The 22727-nt window shown below is 42.6% G+C and overlaps 1 protein-coding gene across 3 annotated transcripts in view; it reads left to right on the top strand.

The window, feature by feature from the left end:
• The window catches only part of ARMC2 (armadillo repeat containing 2), a 107072-nt gene that overhangs the window by 20103 nt on the left and 64242 nt on the right, over positions 1-22727 (top strand). For all 3 annotated transcript variants that reach the window (XM_029223363.1, XM_029223364.1, XM_029223365.1), the window contains 3 exons: positions 2500-2701; positions 15780-15856; positions 20215-20313. In XM_029223363.1, coding sequence (XP_029079196.1) covers positions 2500-2701; positions 15780-15856; positions 20215-20313 — 378 coding nt within the window. The remainder of the gene's footprint in view (positions 1-2499; positions 2702-15779; positions 15857-20214; positions 20314-22727) is intronic.

Genomic DNA, 22727 nt, shown 5'->3' on the forward strand with positions numbered 1-22727 from the left:
ATCCTTTTGAAGTGTACCATGATCTCTTACAAAATTAGTACAACGTGCTGCACATATTTTCCAGAGAGACCTAGAGCATCGTTACTCATGTTCAGTTGAATGGTGGACATCTAGCAGGAGTAAGAGTGAGCCCCGGGGCCACTCTTTTTTTTTTTTTTTTTTTGGCGGTACGCGGGCCTCTCACTGTTGTGGCCTCTCCCGCTGCGGAGCACAGGCTCCGACGCGCAGGCTCAGTGGCCATGGCTCACGGGCTCAGCCGCTCCGCGGCATGTGGGATCTTCCCGGACCGGGGCACAAACCCGTGTCCGCTGCATCGGCAGGCGGACTCTCAACCACTGTGCCACCAGGGAAGCCCCCCGGGGCCACTCTTCGCTGTAGTAATAACTGACAGCTCGCTCCAGTAGATTGTGAAGACAGAGGGGCTGCAGCTCCTCCGTCCACAAGTAGGGTTGCATTTTTCCCTCTAGAACAGAAGCTCCATGGTGGCTGGGACTTCTCAGTTCACCACTGGACCACCAGCCCCTGCAACAGCATCTGGCACACGGCAGTGGATGCTTCGTAAATATTTGTGGAGTGAAAGAAACGAATACTAAAATATAGGGACAGGCTAACAATGCTTTGTAATCTAAAATGAAGTATGTGCTTTGTAATTCAGACCTAAAGATATTTAAGGTTGTCTGGTGCTGTGGAGAGAGCCCTGGACTAGAAGTCAGGATTCGTGGGTTCCATTAATAATAATGATCATAACTTCTGGGTTTTGAGTGTGGTATCACCACAGAAGTCACTTTACCAGGCCATTATCACTTGGGACCACTTGAGGAAGGGGAGAGAAGCTGAGTGAGCTGCCTGCGTCACACAGCCTGTACTTGACCCCAAGTCTGATGGAATGCCAAGCCCATGCTCTCCCCACCATACAGTCTCGGCTCTCCCCGAACCTGCTCTGTGACTTTAGACTGGTCACCTTACCTTTGGGTTCTCCATTTTCTCATCTGAAAAATGAAGGTTAGACTAGCCAATCTCTAAGGTTCCTTTCTGTTGTAAAATTCAGTGTTTGGAAAGCACGGAACTTAGAGGAGCAGACAAGGTGGATTTGTTATTGTTGGTTTTTATTGGTTTGATGGTTCAAGTGCAGAAAAGGAAACCTTGAGTCATTTTGGAAAAGCTTGCAAAACTATTTCTCTATATGAAGCTCATCCCTCTTGCCCCTTTGAAAAACATATTTTATCATGGACTAGAGTATAGTAGCAGCATTGTGGGTAAGCTATTCCTAATGTCAATTTGCTGATGAAGAAACAGTGTTGTATTTTAAGTCTAAGGATCTGTAGCCGTAAACACAGTAGGTGTTTCAGTTCAGAGTCTGGACTTCTTTTTTGCAACTTTATCTTATTCCTTTTTAGAAAGCCTTCTAAGTGTTTCAGTGCCCTCCTGTGTCCCCGCCTGGGAGTCGTCTGCTGGGCCTCCAAGAGCCGGCCCCTGCTTCTCTGATCACCTTTCTCCTCCCCTTCCCGTCACACACTCCACTTGAGCATGCCAGGCACACTCCTGCCTTTGGGCCTCCACACCAGCTCTTCCCTCTGCTGGAAATACTGTCCCTCATCATGTGATGGCTTGATGCCTTACCTCCAGTAAGGGTTTGCCTGCCATGCCCACCTGTTCAAAATTGCTACCTGCCCCAATTCCCAATCCCCTTTTACCCTTCTCCACTTTTCTACTTTTTCTTTTTTCCATAGCACTTATTATCTATATACTTCATTTATTATGGTCTGTTACTTATTGTCTATTGTGTAGACAGGTGTATTGTTAGGATGTAAGCCCTATGAGGGCAGGGATCTTTGTTCTGTCACTAATGCATCCCAAGTGCTTAGGACAGTGCCTGACATCAGGAAGGTACTCAATAAATATTTCTGAATGAAAAGTTACTAACATGATCAAATTCAGGAAAAAGAATTGTTATGGGACACAGAAGTATTTATGTGGACTTAGGTAGTTCATAAACCTCAATTAGAGTAGTTACCTACAGGTAGACTCAAAGCTAATAGAGCTAAGATTCTATTCATTTTTACCTGCTATATTGATGATGTCAAACCTAAAATAGTGGTGAGGTCTTGCATACGTTCAGGGAGGCTTTATCCGTACAATTCCAGACTTGATCACTATAAGTCATATGTAGTTTTTTTTGTTTTTTTTTTTTTTTTTGCGGTACACGGGCCTCTCACAGTTGTGGCCTCTCCCGTTGCGGAGCACAGGCTCCGGACGCGCAGACTCAGCGGCCATGGCTCACGGGCCCAGCTGCTCCGCGGCATGTGGGATCCTCCCGGACCGGAACACAAACCCGTGTCCCCTGCATTGGCAGGTGGACTCTCAACCACTGCGCCACCAGGCAAGCCCCATATGTAGTTTTAAAATTGTATAAATTCTTGGATTGAAAAAAAAATATTGAAAGATAGTGATTCCTAAAATAAGAAATGCTTTGACAAAACGTTTCCTTGGTTATTACAGCAAAGAGAGTGGAATCCAAAGAAACAGTTACGATGGGGGACTCTGTGGTGAAAATACATGGGATTTATTTAACAGAATCAAATGCCATTGGCCACTTGAGTCACCCACCTCAGCTAACATATGACGGAGACTTCGGTGAAATCAAGGAGCAAGAAATTTTCAAAGGGGCAGCGTCCTTGCCATCTCATCTCAGAAGTGGAAGGTCAGTATTCTTTTCATTTAACTTTCCAGTCAGGACAACTATGTCATTTACCAGTTTGCTCTCTGTCTTATGTAGATGATTGATTTGCATTTTCCCCTTTTATATAAACAAAATTTAAGTTAATGATGCATGAGTAGGAGAGATTTCTTCTCACAGCTGAATGGGGTTGCTTTTATATCTCGCTCTTTAATCCTCAGGAAAACATTCATACCTGCCAAAATGCTGCTTTGATAGGACTGTCAGAATAACGTCTCTGCTTTATTTGGGCTGTTCCAGCAAGCCCTCGAGTGATGACTGATCATTCTGTTTGTGTTACTTGGGATTCTTGCCCGGGCTGGAATGTCTCATTACCTCCCTTTAGGTTAGTGCGCTGTTGTTGACTCCACCAAAGAGTGGGCACTTGATTTATTTTATTCTCCAGTAGAAACTTGGATTAGAATATTTATTCTGGAAACTAATAGTTAAAACAGGAGAGTCCTATGGATTTCTCTTATCTATGATATCTCACTACTAATCCCTCATAAAATGAATGATTGAGGATTACTCTATTTCATACCATGTTCCTAGATAAGGCTTTTTTCACCCCAGTCTGTGATCCTTTCACCCCCATCCCATCTAGGAACCCCTAAATTCATACTGTCTTCCTGTATAGGGCTTTCTAGGCTTCCCCTAGAAAATTGAGGAGCAATTTTCCTACCATATTAAGAAGTTGTAGAGAATGTTCACTATATGGACTGTGTGAATTCTTACACTGGTATTTTCCTAAAGAAGCCTTGACTAACTGGGGAACCAGGGTGGGGAACAGAGCAGGCTCTGTTTTCCAGTCCCAGCCAGTAGTGATGCTAAGATAGGCAGAAGGTCTTGCACTGGACAGGGGCACTCAGTTAGAGATATTTTCCTACGACTTTCCATTGGGTCATTGTGGGCAACTGCCCAGTTCGAATTTGCTTAACAAGATTAAATTCCATGGGCCATTTTAAGACCAAATGCTTGTTGCCCTCACTTAGATTTGGGTCTGACTTTGGCTTGTCCACATGTTGTGTGCTTAAAACTCCTCGCACCCCTACTGGCTGCTTGGCAGCTGGTTGGTTTAGCTGAACTGACCTTGTCTGCTGACACAGCCTGAAGAGCTTTGCACACACAGAATTTATATTAGGCAACCTAGTAGTCCTTGTAATGTCGCTTTGCATTCAGAACATTTTTTAAATTAAAGTAAAAATGAAATGTCTCCTTAAGTGGAAGAGGACTTCAAATTGGGACTTTGGGAGTTGAGCACAAAACATCAAACTAGCCATTGCGACAAATCTTTTCCAGTTAGTGAATAAGAATAGGCTGCGGACCTCAGAGCTTAAACATAAAAGGCAGCAGGAAAACTTGTGTTTCTTTCAGCACTGAACTGAAAAGGAAACATTTATCTTGCTGCACCCATCCTTACAGTAATTAAAGTTGACTAGGAAAAACCAGACAAGAGCTGTTTTCTTTTTTTCTTTTTTCTTCTTGCAAGCCTTCAGATGTTGCAGAATAATCTGGCAAGCCAGGGTTCATTATGTCTTCCTCAGTCTGGGACAGCAAAGGCATTTTCAGTTACATATTTTATCCCACGAACAGCAAAGGAGAAATCAATTAGGGACTGGAGGCACTTCTTCCTGACTGTCCAAAATTATGAGGCCCTGGCGGCAGCACTAGTTGTTCTCTTTTTGCCTTGTTAGGATGGCTTTTGCATCGTATGGTGATTGTGTCTGTTTTGGGTTTGTCATACACCCTGGCAAGTGTAACTTCCAGTAACATTTTGGCTTTCGGAATCTTTACCTCCTTTAGTCATTGGATGGAACTTTTGTTGAGGTGATTCCCCCACAAGATATTTTTATACAGTAGGATTAAAACAAACCAGAAAATGGAAACTATTCGCAGTTCTTTCACTAATTACATTTGTGAATCAGTCTGGAACACTTGATAGTTGTTTCTGGTAAACATTTAAGTGAATAATTCCCAGAAATGATCTTTGCTCTGCAGTGGAGTATTCCCAGTCTTGATGCTAAAGCCCTACCCTCAATTAACATGTTTCCATGTTTACACCAGAAAGTGGAAAATGAAGACTCTTGTCAGTGAACTGGGCTGGCAGGAGAAGAGAGGGAAGGGATTGCGTAAGTGGAAGAGGGGGCAGCAGGAACCGACAGCGGGCTGAGGGCTGAGAAGGAGTGTGAGCAGCTTGCATAGGGGACAGAGGAAGTGAGGTCACGCTCCCCACACAGGGTCCTTGCTGCCAGTCCAGTGTGGGAGCCTCCACCTTCATGTCAGGGCTTCTTGGGCCAGGGAGAGAAAGGAGTAGTTTAATTCAATGAAACCACATTGATTTTAGGGGAACCTATAATTTAGAATAAGCTCAGACCTGGGATGGACTGGAGTTTAACTTTATGCTGGTCATGATGGAAAAAGGACTTGCTGGGCTTCCCTGGTGGCGCAGTGGTTGAGAGTCCGCCTGCCGATGCAGGGGAGGCGGGTTCGTGCCCCGGTCCGGGAAGATCCCACATGCCGCGGAGCGGCTGGGCCCGTGAGCCATGGCCGCTGAGCCTGCGCGTCCGGAGCCTGTGCTCCGCAACGGGAGAGGCCACAGCAGTGAGAGGCCCGCGTACTGCCAAAAAAAAAAAAAAAATGCTGAGCAGACATCATTGCAAGCAAGGTGGGCGGGGGGCGGGGAGGAAGCACTCGCTCACTTTCCAGAAGAGAACGCAATCTCTAGCCCCTATTGAACTGTCGTCTTCAAACAGCGTGCCAGTTACGACAGTCTGTGTGTCCGTTTGAGGATTCAGTCAAGGTTTGGCAGGCCTGCTCTTAACAACACTCTGTCTTCTCTTACTTTATGTTGCCATGTTTTGAAAATAGCTTCCATTAGAATATGTATGTGTGTATATCTCCATCCATCATCCATCCAGTGGTTCTATCTGATGAACCCCTTTATACATCTGCTTTTTAAATCCTTTTAAGGCTTCCTGTATAAACATTGTTCAAACTCTCATGGTTTGGAAATGTGATTTTTAGGAGGAAAGCCCAACAGCATTCAGTTGTGGAGAGTCAAGAACTCTTTGTTGGGGGACCAGAGTCTGTGGATTTAGGATTGGTTCTCTCTCAGCCACTTGATTCAGCTGTATGTTCTTTGACAAGTCTCTGAACACTTTCAGGGAGTCAGTTTTCTAATCTATAAAGTGGAAAAAACTGTGCTCCTTCACTTCCATCTCCTCCCAGCCCTCACTATAGGCTGTGGAATGATAGCTGTTGGTTTAGAGGTGGGTACATGATCCAAGCCAGACCAATTGAATCCTTCCCTGGGACTTTTGCCAAAGCCTTTGGGGAAAGTGCTCTTTCTCCAAGTTCACAAGCTGTAAAGATGATGTTGACTTGGAGCCAACAGTGGCTATTTCATTGCCTTGTGGAGGGTGAGTCTGTCTGGGAAGTGATGTAGAAACAAACAGAGCCGAGGAATGGAGACAGTGACTGAGTTCAAGGATGACATATAAACCCCTAGATCCAGCTGTGCCTGAGGCCACCACATCCACACTGCAGACTGCTCTGTTTCATGAGCCAATATGTTCCTTTTTCTTTCTCTCTCTCTTACACTCTTCTTCCTTCCTTCCTTTTTCTTTTCTTTCCTTTTTATCTTTCTTTCTTCTTTCCTTTATTGATTTATTTTGACAGGAACAGCTTATGGTACTTAAGATTAGGTTTATGTCACTTGGAATATTGCAACCAAAAGAGTCTAGTTAACCTACTAGACTTTATGAAATATAGATGAGGACGGGGGTAATTTGAGAGCAGACACCTCCTCAGACTCCAGCAAGAAACAAATTTCACTAAAAGCGAGTCTCTTAGTTAAGAAAGGTGTATCCAGTAGTCTTTAATGAAAGAAATGACAGGAGAAGTGGGGAAGCCACAGTAGAGGCCCCCTTCAAGATCCAGAGTGTGGGGAATTCCCTGGTGGTCCAGTGGTTAGGGCTCCGTGTTTTCATTGCTGAGGGCCCAGGTTCAATCCCTGGTCAGGGAACTAAGATCCCATAAGCTGTGCGGCACGGCCAAAAAAAAAAGAAAAAGATCCAGAGTGTGAAGTGACACAGGGGGAATGGAGCTGAGGGTGACACGCTCTCCTCGTTTCCTGTGATCCAGTCATTTGGTGTGTGTGTTTATGGGGGAGGGAGTTTGATAGATTAGAACCCAAGGAACCTAGCCTGTAAAGGGGCTTTTCTGTGAGTCATGAAACCTGGTACATACAAACCAAGGGAACACACTGCAGGTCAAGAAAAATAACAAGACCTGGTGGATAGATGTTCAGGAAAACTAAAGTTGAAGCTACCGAGTACCCCAGTTCTCTCCCTCCATGGACCATTTTCATTCTTCAACAAATACATGGCTGTGTTTCAAGATAAGTAATGTTAGCACAAGAGTTAACATGGAATTGAGTATGGGCTTTGTAAGGAACATAACAAAAGACAGATGAAGGAAATGGATCGCAAAAGGAACTACCCTCCAAGAATAAGGAGAGTTAAAACAATTGTCCATAGTGTCAAAGAAATTACAGATAATGTTGTTACCCTCTTTTTAAAAAAAGAGGAAAAGAGCTCTTTGTTGGGTTATAAGAATTCAAATTAGAGATTTTAAGCCCACATAAAGAATGCAAATATGCTCACAGTTCTCAAAAAAGAATGAAAGAAAAATGTATAAACATGGAGAGAAAAGCCACATTAGAAATTAAAAGTGAGAATAAAAGCAGCTGAAAATGCAATCAGACATGGTGGATAAGCTAGAGGAAATCATACATAAAGAAGTGAATAAGAAAATAGAAAAATGATCAGAGAGATTGAGATAGGTGTGGAAGGAACGGCACTTGCATTCCTGAAGAGGAAAGGCATCCTCGTCCTCCCCTTCCCCCTCCCCGTCCTCCATCTTACTTTGACTAAGTGCTAGGCACTCTTCCAAGTGATTTACATGTATTAACTCATTTAATATTCACAACAACCCACTGAGAATGGCAGAGAGAATGAAAAGAAAAATATCAACATAATAGAAGACAGCTTTCTGAAATAAAGATTTGAATTTGAAGCTCAAATGGACACATCATGTCCCAACAAAATTTGATACGGAGTCATCCACACTAAGACGTCTCCAGTAGTGCTCAGCACCGGAATACTACCCAGTACATAGTACACACTCCATTAGTAATTGTTGATTGGATGGGTAAATTCGAGAAGGTATCCTATGGCCATCAGGCTGAACAAGCAAGTCACATAGAAGGAAAAAAAGGCAGGCTGCCTCTGGCTCTGTTAGAGCTCCTCTCGGTGCCACAGACAGTGGAGTAAGGCTTATGAAGTCCTAAGTACAAGAAGGATAACCCAAGAATTATATTGCCAGCCAAGTTCCTTCAGCAAAAAGGCAACAGACATTTTCAAACACGAATGGATTTGGGGACTATGGTACTCATGCGCTCTCTAGAAAACTTTCTGACAACAAAATGGTGAGTCAAAATTCAGAACTCAAATGGAGAAGCTATGGTAAAAGCATTCGTGGTGAGTACTGACTTTGTTTTCATACTGAATTAAAGGTAAACAACTCAGGGGCTTCCCTGGTGGCGCAATGGTTGAGAGTCCACCTGCTGATTCAGGGGACACGGGTTCGTGCCCCAGTCTGGGAAGATCCCACATGCCGTGGAGCGGCTGGGCCCGTGAGCCATGGCCGCTGAGCCTGCGCGTCCGGAGCCTGTGCTCCGCAACAGGAGAGGCCACAGCAGTGAGAGGCCCGCATACCGCAAAACAAAACAAAACAAAAAAAAACACAAACGTAAACAACTCTGAAAACGATGGTTATGGAACAGAAACCTTGACAGTGTAATATTAGCATAAAGAACCAAAACTGGTACTTGGGAGGAAGTGTGAGTACTAATCGCTTCACTTCATAGTAGGGAATAGATTTGTCAGTAGCTACAGTCTGAAATTGAAATATATAGTTAAAAAAGTGATTTCATCCTGCTAATGTTTTTCATTCTTTTCTTAACTTTAGAGAGATCTTTTAGAAACTAATGTCTCTTGTGAAGACCCATTCATCTGAAGTTCTACAATTCCTTCAGTTTCACCTCAATTTCTGTTTCTCTGTCATATTCAAGTAAAATTTATACTTCATACTTTTTAATTACAATGACACGTATGGTATGATCCCATTTATATGTATCTTTTATCTGCCCTTCCCTCCTTCTGTCATCCTTCTGTTCTTTCATTCTTTTATCTTTTCATCTGAATATATGCAAAATATGTCTGGAAGGATGTTTGCCACACATTAACGATATTTATTTCTGGGTGGTGGGATCTTAGATGGTTTTCTAAATCTTCTTTGTACTTCTTATATTGCCTGGCCTTAAAAAATAATATATCGTTTTTTCAAAAATAATGAAGTCATTATTCTTTCAAGAAATTAAGTAAATGTGGCTGAGAAACTTTGCATTCAGAAAAGACAGTCATCGATCAAAATGACTTTGTAGAATCCCACCTTATTTGACAGCTTCCATTCGATAAGAATTTGTTGATAAGCAAAGCCCTGCACTAGCAGGGTTGGGAGATACACAAATGGACCCTGTCCATGAGAACCTTACCAGCATGTCAGGCTCTGAGGCTCAAGTGCGGTCCCTAGACCAGCAGCATCAGTATCACGTGGGAGCTTCTTAGAAATGCAGGATCTCACGCTCCACCCCAGACCTGCTGAATTAGAATCTGCATTTTTATAAGGTATCCAAGTGATTTGAATTCACACAAAGTTTTAGAAGCACTGTTCAATGATTGACTCTAATGCTGGAGGAATGAAAGGAGAATTGAAAGAAAGCGCCTTGGGAGTTTAGAGATGAGAGCACCTAACTCTGACTTAAAGATCAGGGAAGGTTTCCTGGGGTCTGTGGAGTCTGGGATGCCCCTTGAGGCTGGTTTTCAATAGAGGTGGGGCTCTGTGTTCTTTGCTAAAGGAGCAGCATAAGCAGAGGGGGGATTTGACCTGGTGGCGGCAGGTTCAAAGAAAGGCAGATGACCCAGTGTAGCGGAAGCATGGGTCCTAAGGCTGTAGACTACGTGGAGTGCTGAGGGGTTCTCAGGAGAGTGACGCTGGCAGCCACGTGAAGGACGATTGGAGACGGGAGAGCAGTAGCAGTTCTGGTGGGAGATGGTGATGTGTGAGCTGGAGCAGCCCACTAGGACATTGGGATGGAGAGCAGATTGTGGAAACCGGTGTGTAATCATTTCCACAATAACGCCACGGAAGAGGGTAGTGCCAGCAACTCTCCCCTGTGCTGAAGTACCCGTAGCTGCTGCGGTGAAAAATTACAGCGCTCTTCACGTGAGGTGCCTTGAAACTGGAGCTGTGAAGGTGAAGGGGAGCGTGAAACTGTGGGCTTTTACTCTAAGCTAAGGGAATTTAAGCCTAACTAAGTTAAGCTAACGTGGTTAGCTACAAAGCAGTGTCTAATCAACTTTCTGCATATAGAACTTGAGTAATAAGCAGTTAGTGATCATTGAAAAAGGCACAAGAATATATGCATAATCTTTAAAAATGTATATTTTAAATCTTGGACCACCAACCCAAGGCTATGGTTACCTTTGAGGACTTTATCAAAATTTTGATCTTAGGACCATTCCTTTAAAATCATGTTCTTCAATTTCACTGTGTTTCTATTTAACCATTTAAGTAGAATTCTATTTTAGTGTTAGTTATTAAGACAGTACTAATGTCTAGAAACTGTGTATCTGGTGTTTCAGGCTGTGAAGACATGATAAAGGGACCACCACCTTTTGGTGGTGGTACTCTTAAATTGCAGTAAAAAAAATCAAAGAGACTACAAAGCAGGGGCCAGCAAACTAAGGCCCATGGGCCAAATCCAGCCTATTACCTGTTTTTATAAATAAAGTTTTATTGGAACACAGCCACGCCCATTCATTTACCTACTGTCCCTGGCTGCTTTCACACTGTAGCCACAGAACTGAGTAGTTGTGACAGAGACTGAGTGACTGCAGAGCCTAAGATATTTACTACTTGACTGGAATCTATACAACTTGAGTCTAATTCTAAAAATGAAGTGTCATCTTCTTAGGGCAAGGAAAATGTTAGCTCAAATTTCCTAAATTTCTTTTTATCATATATATCCTTTAAAATTTCCTTTTCCATTTTTTTACATGTAATTTTTTCCCAAATGGAAATAAATTTATTATATATTTTTTCTTAATTCCAAATCCTACCGTTTAGTCTGCTTCTTAATATCTTTTTAGCTATTGCTCCAGAGAAGGAGTCAACAAACTATAGCCCTGGAGCAAGATCTGGCCAGCCATCTGGTTTTTTTGTTTGTTTGTTTGTTTTACAGCCCTTAAGCCGAGAATTTTTTTCTGCATTTTAAAATAATTACATTTTAAATGGTTACAAAAGTACCTACATTAATAGCCTCTGTTTTGCCACTTGGCCCACAAAGTGTAAAATATATACTGTCTGGCTCTTTAAGAAAAAGCTGCTGACTCCTGACTAAAGAACCTCAGTCATAATAATTGGAAGAACTGTCTGAATTATAGCAAAATCTGAATTTTGGAATACTTTTAAAGAAATATACTTTTTTTTCTTTGGAGTGTAAATGATCCAGAAGTAGATGTTGCCAATGTGACCGATGCATGTATGGGCAGTAGTAACTCAGTCAGTGTATGACGTTGCCTTGGCTACAGAGCTTGGTTCTGGTTGTTCAGAGTGAAAGATGGGACTCTTGTTAATGATTGGGAAGAGAGGACCTTGTTTTTGCTCTGAAACATGTGGGCTACAGCAGAGAGACCTGGGAGTGCCATACCCACTATGCTTTCCTCAGGACTCCAACCTGATTACAGATGGAACCAGAGGAAGGGCAGAGGTAAGAGAATTGCAGAAAGATGGAGCCAGTGCCCTGATCACACCACACCTAAAACCCACCCCTAGTGCTTGACTTTTGGGTTACATGAGCCAATAAATTCCATTTACTGTTTAAGTCAGTTAGAATCAGGTTTCTGTTATTTGTAGATGAAGATATCCTAATGAAATGGTCTTATTGGGGCTTTAAGAAGGATTTCACAAAAGAGCTTTAAAGAATATTTTCTGGAATTGTTTTATTCTTGGTACATCAAAAGATATTCCAAAAAAATTTAATTATGGTCTTTAACAGCATGGAACAGAAAGCTGAGAAGAAGAACAATTATACTGGATGTTTGAATCAAGATCTAGAAACATTTAATAGGCAGAAACCCTTTGCCAAGTATAACACTGAAATTTAATAAGAAGGAGTCCAACATAGATGGGGGAAATCTGCCTTTAGCTGCATATGGAAGAAAAGACGAGAATTGACCAACACTGTGATGTGACCACCAAAACCGCTCACGCAGTTTTAGGCTGCATCATTTAGAAGCTCTCCTCTTTGCTCCTCAGGCCGTATCTTTAGCTCAGTGCTGGGTTCCAGACAAACTGACACTCATTCTGAGTAACTGAACAGGCTGACGAAGAGATTTGATGAGGAACAGTTGAAGGGACTGGAGTTTGTTAATGAGAACCGTGGTGACAGCCATGATAATAGTAAACACTTGCTGAGTATTTACTGTGTGCCTGGAACTGTGCTAAGCGATTCCACATCACGTCGTTTAATCCTCACAACAGCCTTACGTTGAGGGGCACTGTTATTTACCACCCCCTCATATGCAGATAAGGAAACCAAAGCTTAGGTTAAAAACTTAACCCAAGGTCACACAGCTAAGAAGTGGTGGAACCATAGGATTTAAGCCGTAGGAGATGAACTTAAGTGGTGACCACGACACATTTAAATATTTGAAAGATGGTCAAGAGGAAGAAGTATAAAGATTTGTTTCATTAGTAGAGCCAAGATCAATGGGTGGAATTTACAGTGAGACCGTTCTTCTTTGAGTACAAGGGCATCTAGTCTTGAGCAGAGAGGGAATTTCTTTTCTGGATGCCTCTCTCCCCGCTTCATGCTTTCTGTGGGTCCTGAGCTGCACTGCTCCACAGAAACCCTTTTAGGCTTACCCTCTCCAGACTGGACGGTTCTTCCTCCGTCCTCATCTTCCTGGACCTGTCAATCACGCTCACTTTCTCAACATGCTGGACTGCACGAGAGCATGTTTTCTCTGTCTTCTCGCTTTGGACTCCTTTTTCTATTTCTGTCCTTTACTTGTGACTATCTGAGACAAGGCCGTGTCCTGAGATTCTGGTCTTTGAGCCACTCTTCTGATAACTCTAGTCCCAGTGTACTGCTTTGACTTTTAACGGAGCTCCTTTCCTGGTCTCCGCATCTCCTTTGCTGATGCTCCGTTTTTCATCAGAAACTCAACATGGCAAAACAGAGATCTGCTTTACCCCTCAAACTGTGCTGCTCTCTAACCTCCCCATTTCTGTTATGGCAACCCTGCTGTCCTGTTCCTCCAGGTCTGCCTTTTCATCTTTCTTCTGCCTGAAATCATCCACTGAATCCTATCAACTTTTCATTTATAGGGTCTCTTGAATTTGTTCCTGCTTCTCCAGTGCCAGTATCACCTTCAAAGAATTAGTCCTTGTTACCTCCCGCCAAGTCTCCTAAATAACTTTTGTCATCACAGAACTCCAAATCTCACCATTTCCTCGTATAAGAACCTAGGACAGATCCTTATTGCCCATCTAATTGGGCCCATTGATTCAACACAGAGTTTCAGACAGCTGTTCCTGATACCTGCCAGCAGAAACCTATTCCTAAGCTGCTGGCCCTGTGCAGTTACCCCCTTACGCTACCCACCAGGCTTCTCATGCTCCTCTTTGCCTTCACTCATGCTACTCCCCCCACTGAGAGCAGTGTTGTCATTTGTCGGTTTGACTTTTATGCTTTTAAGTCCCACCCTGTGGTCCACTTCTCCCTCTCAGTAATCACTTCCTCCTCAGCATCCCTCTAGTCCTTGTAACCTGCTGGATTTCACGTTCTAGTATTTGATTAGAGAATCCATTAGTATTTTCCATTAAAAAAAAAAACAAACTTCCTTAGTTCCTCAAAGTAGATTTTAAACTTCTGGGCAATGTCTTATACGTTCTTTATCACAGTAACACCCAGCACTGGGCTGCTCAGACAGGTGCTTGTTGACTCGGAACAAAAGAGAGAAAGAATATTGACAATTTATTAAGTTCTTCAAACGTACCAGTCACTGTGCTAAGTAGAGACATTGCCCTCATTTTAAGGAAAGGAAAACAAGGCCAAGAGGTTAAGTAACTTACCAAGGCCACATGGCTGACAATACTTGTACCCAGGATTTGACCCCAGGTAGTTTAGGTCCAGAGCCTGCACACTCAACCGCGGTACCATGATGATCACACAGAGGATTAGTGGGTGCCAACCCTGTGCTCTTCTTGAGAACCAGTAAGACCCAGCACTGTCAAGGTTTGGTATTTGATAAGAAGGACCCTTCTTAACCGCCCCTCCAAATGGGGACACACAAATGTGGTATTTACGGAGGCAGCCTCATCACGGCCATGTCCTCAGGTAGGATGGATCAGGGACTTGCATTAGATGCAAACTATCCTGCTTGATTTCAGTAGCTGTTTAGGACCATAATGAAAAGAAAGGCTTGTCTCTGTGGTCCTCAGACTTTCTTATTTCTGGAATTGAAGTCTGGGAACTTCCTTGGCCTTACACCCTGCCAGACTTTTGGTATTCTGCCTTTTCATAGTGTTGACTTTATTTATTTCTGTCTTCTTTGAGATCTCCATTTGCATCTCTACCCTGAGAGTGTTGACAGAAAGGATCCCATCCCCATTTCTTTCTTGGATTGGCCAGAACATTTTGCTACCAGATCTATGATTTTACTGTATATAAAAATAAAGCAATTGTTTCAGAGTATTAAATAATTAGACCCTTTTGGGGAGAGTAACTCGATCTTTTCTCTATTGTACGATAAAAGGAAGTGTTAAATCAGGTGTTTTTTAAAAAAGGAAATGTTTATGGAAAAAACGATATTTGGAGAAACGAATCCTTGGGGCAGTAGTCAAAGCCAAGGTCCAAGACACAGCACTGAACATTTGCTGCGGGTCTCACTACGCAGGAAGCAGGAGCAGTGGGCAGCCACAGATGTTCATGGGTGACCCTGGCCACATGAGTGTGCATTCTTTATGATTTTTGCGGCAAATATTATATTTGATGGCGAAAATGAAATTTTTGTTGTAAAACTTGTGCTATTATTCTCTAAGTAGTTTTTATTTTTTACCTTGGAATTTTGTACAGATATTTAAAAGTAAGTGTTTTAAGTATCAGCTCTAGCTAAAGAGAAGTTATGTCCTTCATAGACCATCTCTACATTGTATATAAGCTTCAAAACAAAAAACCCAGGCATATAATCCTGCTGTTGGCCAGCCACCAAATTTTCATTTGAAACACAAAATATTTGTCGCCTGGGGACTGCTTGAATTTACCTTCGATTTTTTATCATGTCAAATATTTCTTTAAAAAAATTTTTTTAGAGAATATTAATTTTAAAATTATAAAATGGAGACAGGAGACTTAGTGATTTGGTGGGAAGAGCAGTGAGTTGGAAAAATGAGACGTGGGTTCCAGATCTGACCCTGCCGTGTGATCCTCGCCACATTTGACCAATTTGGGAACAGTCTTCTTGCCTGGAGCACGTGTGTACCAGAGTGTGAGAGAAAGAGGTCTTTTCCAGCCCCTAAACACTACTAGGCTTTTGTGATTCAAGCATACCAGAGTTCTTTCTTACTGCAACAGTGACCTCTTGTGGTGTAGATCCTTAATCAGTTTTTTTTGATTTGCAAAATAAACTTTGGATTTATTTTGTTGTTGTTTCTAGTAGCTGTATTTCATATTGTAAAGCAAATCTGACTTGTCTTTAAAAGATAAATCTCAGTTGAAAACCAGAGGTTGCTTGAAATGAGGTATGGAGTACCAAACTCTATTTCTGGTTTCTTTAGAAATTATATTTAGCCAACTCTTGACTCTTGACACTTACAAAAAGAGAACTGCTTTGGCTTTTGTGCTGAGTGTTGTGTGTATTCCTCTTCCTCCCAGGGACCAGGGGAAGAGGCATTCAGGGGCCTCCTTATGCTCCCGAAGCTCAGACCGGAGCAGGCTAGACACCAAAACAGGTGAGGCTCCCGTGTTCTTAGAGGTCCCCAGCACTCTTTCATCTTATCCTCAGAATCTCCGTCTGTAGGATAATCATTTGCACTAAAGAGGTCTGATGTTGGCTCACTCTTTGAAAATTCCAGGAACTTAGTCCAGCTTGGTCACATGTCAGCATTTATTTTGATAAATTTTTATTATTTTCACAACAGTCTTAGCACTCTTACCATTACCCAGCTCTAGTGCCTCAGGCATCTGTAGATTACAATCTTAATGACTGCACAGAAATTATTTTGCAAAAGCACTTGGAAGGTTGCAAAACTTGACATCCACATTGTTCTTAAGTTCAATACTTGAGTCAAAATCATGGCTCCCTTAAATGAAACTATATTAACTATAGGAAACCAGCCCTTTGCAACTTGAACTGTTTGAGAAAGTATATAACAATATAAATCACAGGCTAGAAATGCTACAGAGTGTATTCATACAATGGAACATAGCAGTTAGAAAAATGAACCAGAGCACATTTATAATATTGAATGAAATGACTACAAACATAACATTACATGAAAAAATTAAGTTGGAAAAACAATGACATGTGTTGTTTATGGTTACAGATCTATGTGGTAAACATGTAAAGTCAAGCATGATAAAAATAATCATTGAATTTAGAGTGGTGGTAACCCCTGGGGAGGGGAATGGATGGGGTAGGCACACAGAGAGCCTTAACAATATCTGTAATGTTTATTTCTTTGAAATAAGGAGGAGAATGAAAATACAGTTAGTATTTGACCAAACTATTTGTGGGTACACAGGTGTTTGTTACCTTCTTCATACTTTTTTTGGTGCATGTGATCTTTTATGAAACCAAATTAATACTCAGTTCAAAAATATTTTATTACCTTCGGAACTAATTTCTTATCAATCAGATGACTTTTGTGACCAGTGGGGATTTCTGTGGTACTCGGGAAAATCTTAGATAGACTGATTTCCTCATCAGCATTGTTGCTAAGCATCTTACGTGTCCATGCTAAAAGCAGCAGCCAATAAAATTGTGTCAAGTTTTTGTGTCCAGAGCTCAAAGCTGCGGTTAAGAACTATAACAACTGAGACAGCAAAATCTTCAAAAAACATGCTGAAATTTCTGCTTGACTTACCCAATTTCCTGTTGAATCATAATTTTTATATTTAGCAAACTGTGAACCTAGATGAAAGTGCTTTCTAAATGGGTTGTTACCCAGGACTGAGACAAACTGTATTTATTTGTCATCTGTGGATCTTAAAAAGTAGTCACATGACTCCAGGCTTCAGTTTCTAGGGTAGAAGCTGGGTTAGTGTATAAAATGGGGTTTTTGTGGAGAGCAGAGTTGGAGGAGGTGTGGGAGGCGAAAGGCCATAGCCGGACACCACTGCTTGCACAGGGGTTCCTGGGAGAGGGTTGAAAGCAGACTTACACCACAGTGTCTGGCAAACTTCTGTTCTGAGAAGAAACAAGTCTCAGAAACATTCAGAAGGGCCTACGAGGGCCTTTCCTTTCCAAAGGCTAAATAAACTGCTCTGTGATTTCTGGCTCACCCCTGTAATTCAGCTCTTCCTGGGGTGAACATGTTATCAGTTTTGTTTGTCCTGACAAACGGTTTGATAATCGTGGTTTCTCATAGAGCGGTCCTGCTAAAGAGCATGTCGCATAGAAGGTGAAAAGGCTGCTTTGAACTGATTGGACTTGAGGTCTGTATTTCTAATAAATTTAAGTGTGTCATAAATAGTTGTCTATTATATTTTTTGCCTGGCTTATTATCTCCTGGCTTTCCCCTTGCCTTGATATATGTTGAATTTATTCACATACTTTGGACTTTGACTATGTCTGATACCTGGGAATATGAGCCACTATGGCTTTTTCATATTGCTTGAATAGTCATGTTTACTTTTAGGATCCATAACCATCATTTATCAATGTGAGGGAAGTTTCATAAAAGTAATAATCCAAAAGATGGAGATGGTGGTCTGCAATCCTTTTCCTGCAATTCTGAAACCCCAAAAGCTCTGAAAGCTGAAATACTGCACAAACTCACTTAGTGACAATGCCTGACCCGCACTGATGGGAGGCCAGTTATAGTCTTTGTTTCTTTAGTGTGAGTATTCACATGTTTTGCTGCAGGGTGCTGCCTCAGGAGACCCCGCTGGTGGTGGTATGTCATGCAGTGTGGGCACCATATTGCCTTACTCAAGTTCAAAATTTTCTGAATCCCCAACCACGTCTGGTCCCAAAGGTTTTGGCTAAGGGGATTGTGAACTGATATGGACTGGTTTTGTCCTAAAGACAATTCAACTATGTGTTTTGGTGAATTCTTCCTTTGGGGTTGGGCAGATTCTGTGCAACCTTGCTATTAAAACCATTGACCGCACCTACATTGTTTAATAACAGCTTTGTTGACATCCTTTCTATCTGCTTTGGCTGCTCAAATGCTCTTCGTGCCCAGTGTGCATCGGCCCCTCTTGATATTAGGAAGGTTTGATAAAAGCGAGCCTGGACTCACAGCAGCTGGGGGTGGCCGTTTCCAGCACGGAGTGTCAGGGAAAGGCCTGTACACTGGGCGGGAGAGCTGTCCAGGTTCTCCTGGGTGATATCACCACTGCTTGGAAAATTTAATATGTGTTGTGTATTTTTCTCTCAAGAGTAATACAAGTACATGAGAGGTTTGGGAAAATACAGGAGCACATAAAAGAAGATAATAACCTGTAATCCCATTACTTGGAGATGCTCACTGTTACCCCATTTTACAGAGGGAAAGTGAAGCAACTTGCCCAGAGTCAGCTAGTAGGTGACAGAGCTAGGAGTCAAACCCAGACAGTGACTCTAGAACCAGTGCTCTTAGCAGGCTTCCCTGGTCAGCTTGTCTTGGTTTTGAGTTAAAACACCCTAAAAATATACAAGCCACACACCCTTTCACTACTCTGTCTCTCTCTGCAGAACCTTCTGATTGCCCCTATGATTTCTAACTCTCCGTGTGACATTTTTAGGATCCAGGCACCCACTGCGGGGGCACTTAATTGGTACCAGGTCTGCTCTAAGCAGGCACGGACTCCCTGAACCAGTATAGGCTGGGTGCCAGGTGAGGGCCTTAGGGGGTGGCGTTCAGAGAAGGCAGCCTGAGGATTTTGTCTGTAGCACTGCTGCTTAGTGCCCAGCACAGCGGTGCCCCCTCCGGCTAGACTGTCAGTGTTTTAGACCTGGAGATCTTGCCTGTATGAAGTGTAATCATGATTTGCAGTTTCTAATGTGATTTACATTTCTCCCCAAAGTTACCTTCTAGTTTTCCTGTTTGCTTCAGGCAGAATGGCCCTGAAGAGGTCAAGTGCAAGGGCTCTGGAGCTCTATGACCTTGGGCAGGTCACTTAATAACCCTGAGCCCCACTTTCTTCATCTGGAAAATAATGACAGTTTGGGGACCTCCTCATAGTGTGACAAAAATTAAATACAGGCCTGCTAGATCTAAAGTACACAAGCTGTGGGAGCTATTACTCTTCCACAGCCTGCATCCTCCGCTCAGGCAGCATCTCTTCTCGGTGATGTGGTGACATCATACAGCCCGATACGCTTCAGACAGTGATGATCTGTTTGTTGGTTTTTTAATCAGGGAAGTGAAATCCATATTGATTGAGTGTTACTAGATGCTAGGCACTGGGCTCAGAGCTTTGCCTATATCATGTCTTTGAATTCTCATAACCCTGAAGGCAAATATTTTAATCTCTGTTTTGCTGATGAGGCTCAGAAAGGATAAGAAACCAGACCCCTGTCACCCAGTGCATCAGTAATGGAGTTGGGATTTGAAATGAGATCTGCCAGCACCCAGAGCTCGGGCTTCCCACTGCCCCACACAAAGCCACGGGCGTGAACAGCACTGGCCTCACAATAATGTGGACATTTTATTTTCTATAGGAAAGATAGTCCCTGCAGGCCTCCCTTTCAGAAAATTTTTCATTAAACATTTTCAAAATCCTTATTCTTTTCATATCGATAGTTTTCTATTTATTTTATATTACAGAGGGATATGTTTAAGTAAAAAAACAAACAAAAAAACAACTCCAAACTCTTTGCCACACTGATAATAATTTCAACATTTACAAAGCTGAAGACTTTATGCAGTATCCCAGAGTTTAAAGTTCTGATTTCTTTACATTATCTTATCTGAGTTTAATTTGGGATGATTTGATTAGAAGAAATGTAGTTCTAATTAGAATTAGTTGGGCTTGGGGGGCAAAGCGTAATGTAATTCTAGAGTTTGTTAATTATACGGATGGATAACACAGTCTCGTGGCGGTGCTCCAGTTATAACTCCTTTTTCATGGCTCTTTCTCCTCTTCTGGGTTTCTATTGCAGACTCAAAACTCGACTTGCAAGAAAAAGATACAGAAATAGAAGTAGGTGAAGTCTTTTGGAATACAAGGATCGTACCGATTTTGCGTGAATTAGAAAAAGGTAAAAAAGAAAAAAGTTGTTTTACATTAAAAATATCTGCACTTATTTATATGTTCCTCATTGCCCTGATATTTTCAGCACACTTTGACTGTCATTTCTGTGAACATGTTCAAAAACAAATGAAGTCATCTATTTTATTTACCCAGTAATGTATGTATTAGATGTTATCAATACATGTAAACTTAATTTTCAATGAGTAAAATTATACTTTAAATGCAGCAAAAGAACCTACTTCTGAAATTCCCTTTGGAATATAAATTATCACCTCCTCTTCCCAAGGAAATGCCAGTTTGGACACTGTAGAGTGGCAGTTCATGAAAAACGGTGAAAAATTAAAACATTTCAGGCCTCTGAAACCCTGACTAAGTCTCATAGACTGGCATCCTTGGCAGGTGTGCCTGTGGTTTTCTAGATCCAAACATATACAGTCGGCCCTCCATGGCTACAGGTTCCACACCCACAGATTCAACCAACTGCAAATGGAATTTTGATCCGTGGTGGTTTGGATTCGAGGATGCAGAACCCGCGGATGTGGAGGGCCGACTACACTATGTCATTTTATACAAGGGACTTGAGCATCCATGGATTTTGGTATATGCAGGGGTCCTAGAACCAATCCCCTGTGGATCCTGAGGGAGGACTGTATGTCCTCTTTCCTAAGGTTGAGCATGCATGTCAGGGAGGCCACTCAGAACAGGAAGTGGCCTGGGATATGCCCAACCCTTACACTCTGGAATGCCCCAGCAAGGAAGGCTCACAACCCATGGGTCTCTGCCAAGGTGACCTATGGAAAGCTTGACCTATGGAATGCCCACCCCCCATCCCACCTTCTGCCCCCTTGCTGCTCCTCAGGGATTCCACCTCTGAAGTTGAAATGGGCTCCTCTGGAGCTGCAGTCCTGGCCCAGGGCTGAGCCCAGTGCCTGGCCCACAGCACACATGAGGCCCTCGCTAACAACTGTGGAATGAGTGCTCCTTGGATGAGCGAACCAGCATGGTAGCCACTGGAAGAAGCCCTAGGAGAAGCAGGGTAAATGAGTCCTTCCCACCAACGAACCAGGGAAGTTGTGCAAAAGACCTACTTCCTTAAAGGTTCAAATGACCTCACGCCTCCTGGGCTCTCTGATGGTGCTTGGCAGTGTTGCTGGTTAACGTGGGAGCCCTGGATGGGGTTTCTGGTCCTGGTGCTGCTAACGAAGCAGATGGCTGGGAATCACCTGATCTCTGTGCACAGAGGTGCTCTCACCTGCCAGGTGAGGCATAGCCGAGGCTAGAACATCACCAAAGTCCACTGCAGCTCAAAACCCTGAGTATAAGACCATGATGACTTTGTTCCCCGTAGGGTCAATCATTTTCACCCTCATGATAGCCTGATTAACATTGGGTCCTTTATTTTAGGAGATGTGCCTAAAAACTAATGGGAAGAGCAATCAATCTGGGCAAAGGTTAAAGAAAAAAACATACCAGGAGGAGCACAGTGGGGAGGATAGGGGCAGCACAAAGGCCTGTCTTGGAGAAAGTCTTCAGCTTGAAGGATTTTAAGAGGGTTCTGAGGGCTCTGTCACCACAGGTACTAACAGAGAAAACTTAGCAGGAGTTTGGGATTTGAAATGTGGATGAATCTCCCTTCTTGGGGGATTATTAAATGCTGAAAGATGACATCTCTTCCATAGACAACTTTAAGAACAGCAAGTGGTGGTAGGACTAGGTTACTTGACCCTTTGAGATCTTTCCTTCCTCCCTTCTTTCTTTCTTTGACTTTTTATTTTGACCTAATTTCAGACTTTTAGAAAAGTTGCAAGAATAGTACAAAGAAATCCTGTATGCTCTTCCCCCAGATTCCCAAAATATTAACATTTTACCACATAAGCTTTATCATTCTCTCTCTCCCTGCCCGCCTCTCTCCCTCTTGCTCTCTTTTTCTGTACACACCCCCCCAACACACGCACACATTGTCTTTTCCCCTTTTTTGAACCGTTTGAGAACAAATAGCCATCATGATACCCCATATCCCTAAGTACTCTAGCATGCATTTTTAGAAACAAGGGCATTCTGTTACGTATCTGGAAGTTACAGACCTCATTCAGATTTTGCCCGTTATCCTAATGATTTCCTTTATAGAAAGAAAATACAGTTTGTCATGTCTCTTTCAGGATCTTGATGTATTTCAGGAGAAAAGGCCAATTATTTTATAGACTGCCCCACAAATTGGGTTTGTCTGGTTTGTTCTCACCATTGGATGCTTGTTAGGTGTTTGGGGCAGTGTGCAGCATGAGTGGTGCTGTGTCCTTCTCGTGTGTCCTATCCGGAGGCATGTGATGCTGATTTGGTCCTTTACTGGTGACGTGGACTTCGATCACTTGGGGAAGGTGGTGTCTGCCAGGTTTTTCCACTGTAAAATCACTGTTTTTCACT

The sequence above is a fragment of the Monodon monoceros genome, unplaced genomic scaffold (genome assembly GCF_005190385.1).
Source record: "Monodon monoceros isolate NGI ecotype Baffin Bay Population unplaced genomic scaffold, NGI_Narwhal_1 Super_Scaffold_15, whole genome shotgun sequence".
Classification (NCBI taxonomy): domain Eukaryota; kingdom Metazoa; phylum Chordata; class Mammalia; order Artiodactyla; family Monodontidae; genus Monodon; species Monodon monoceros.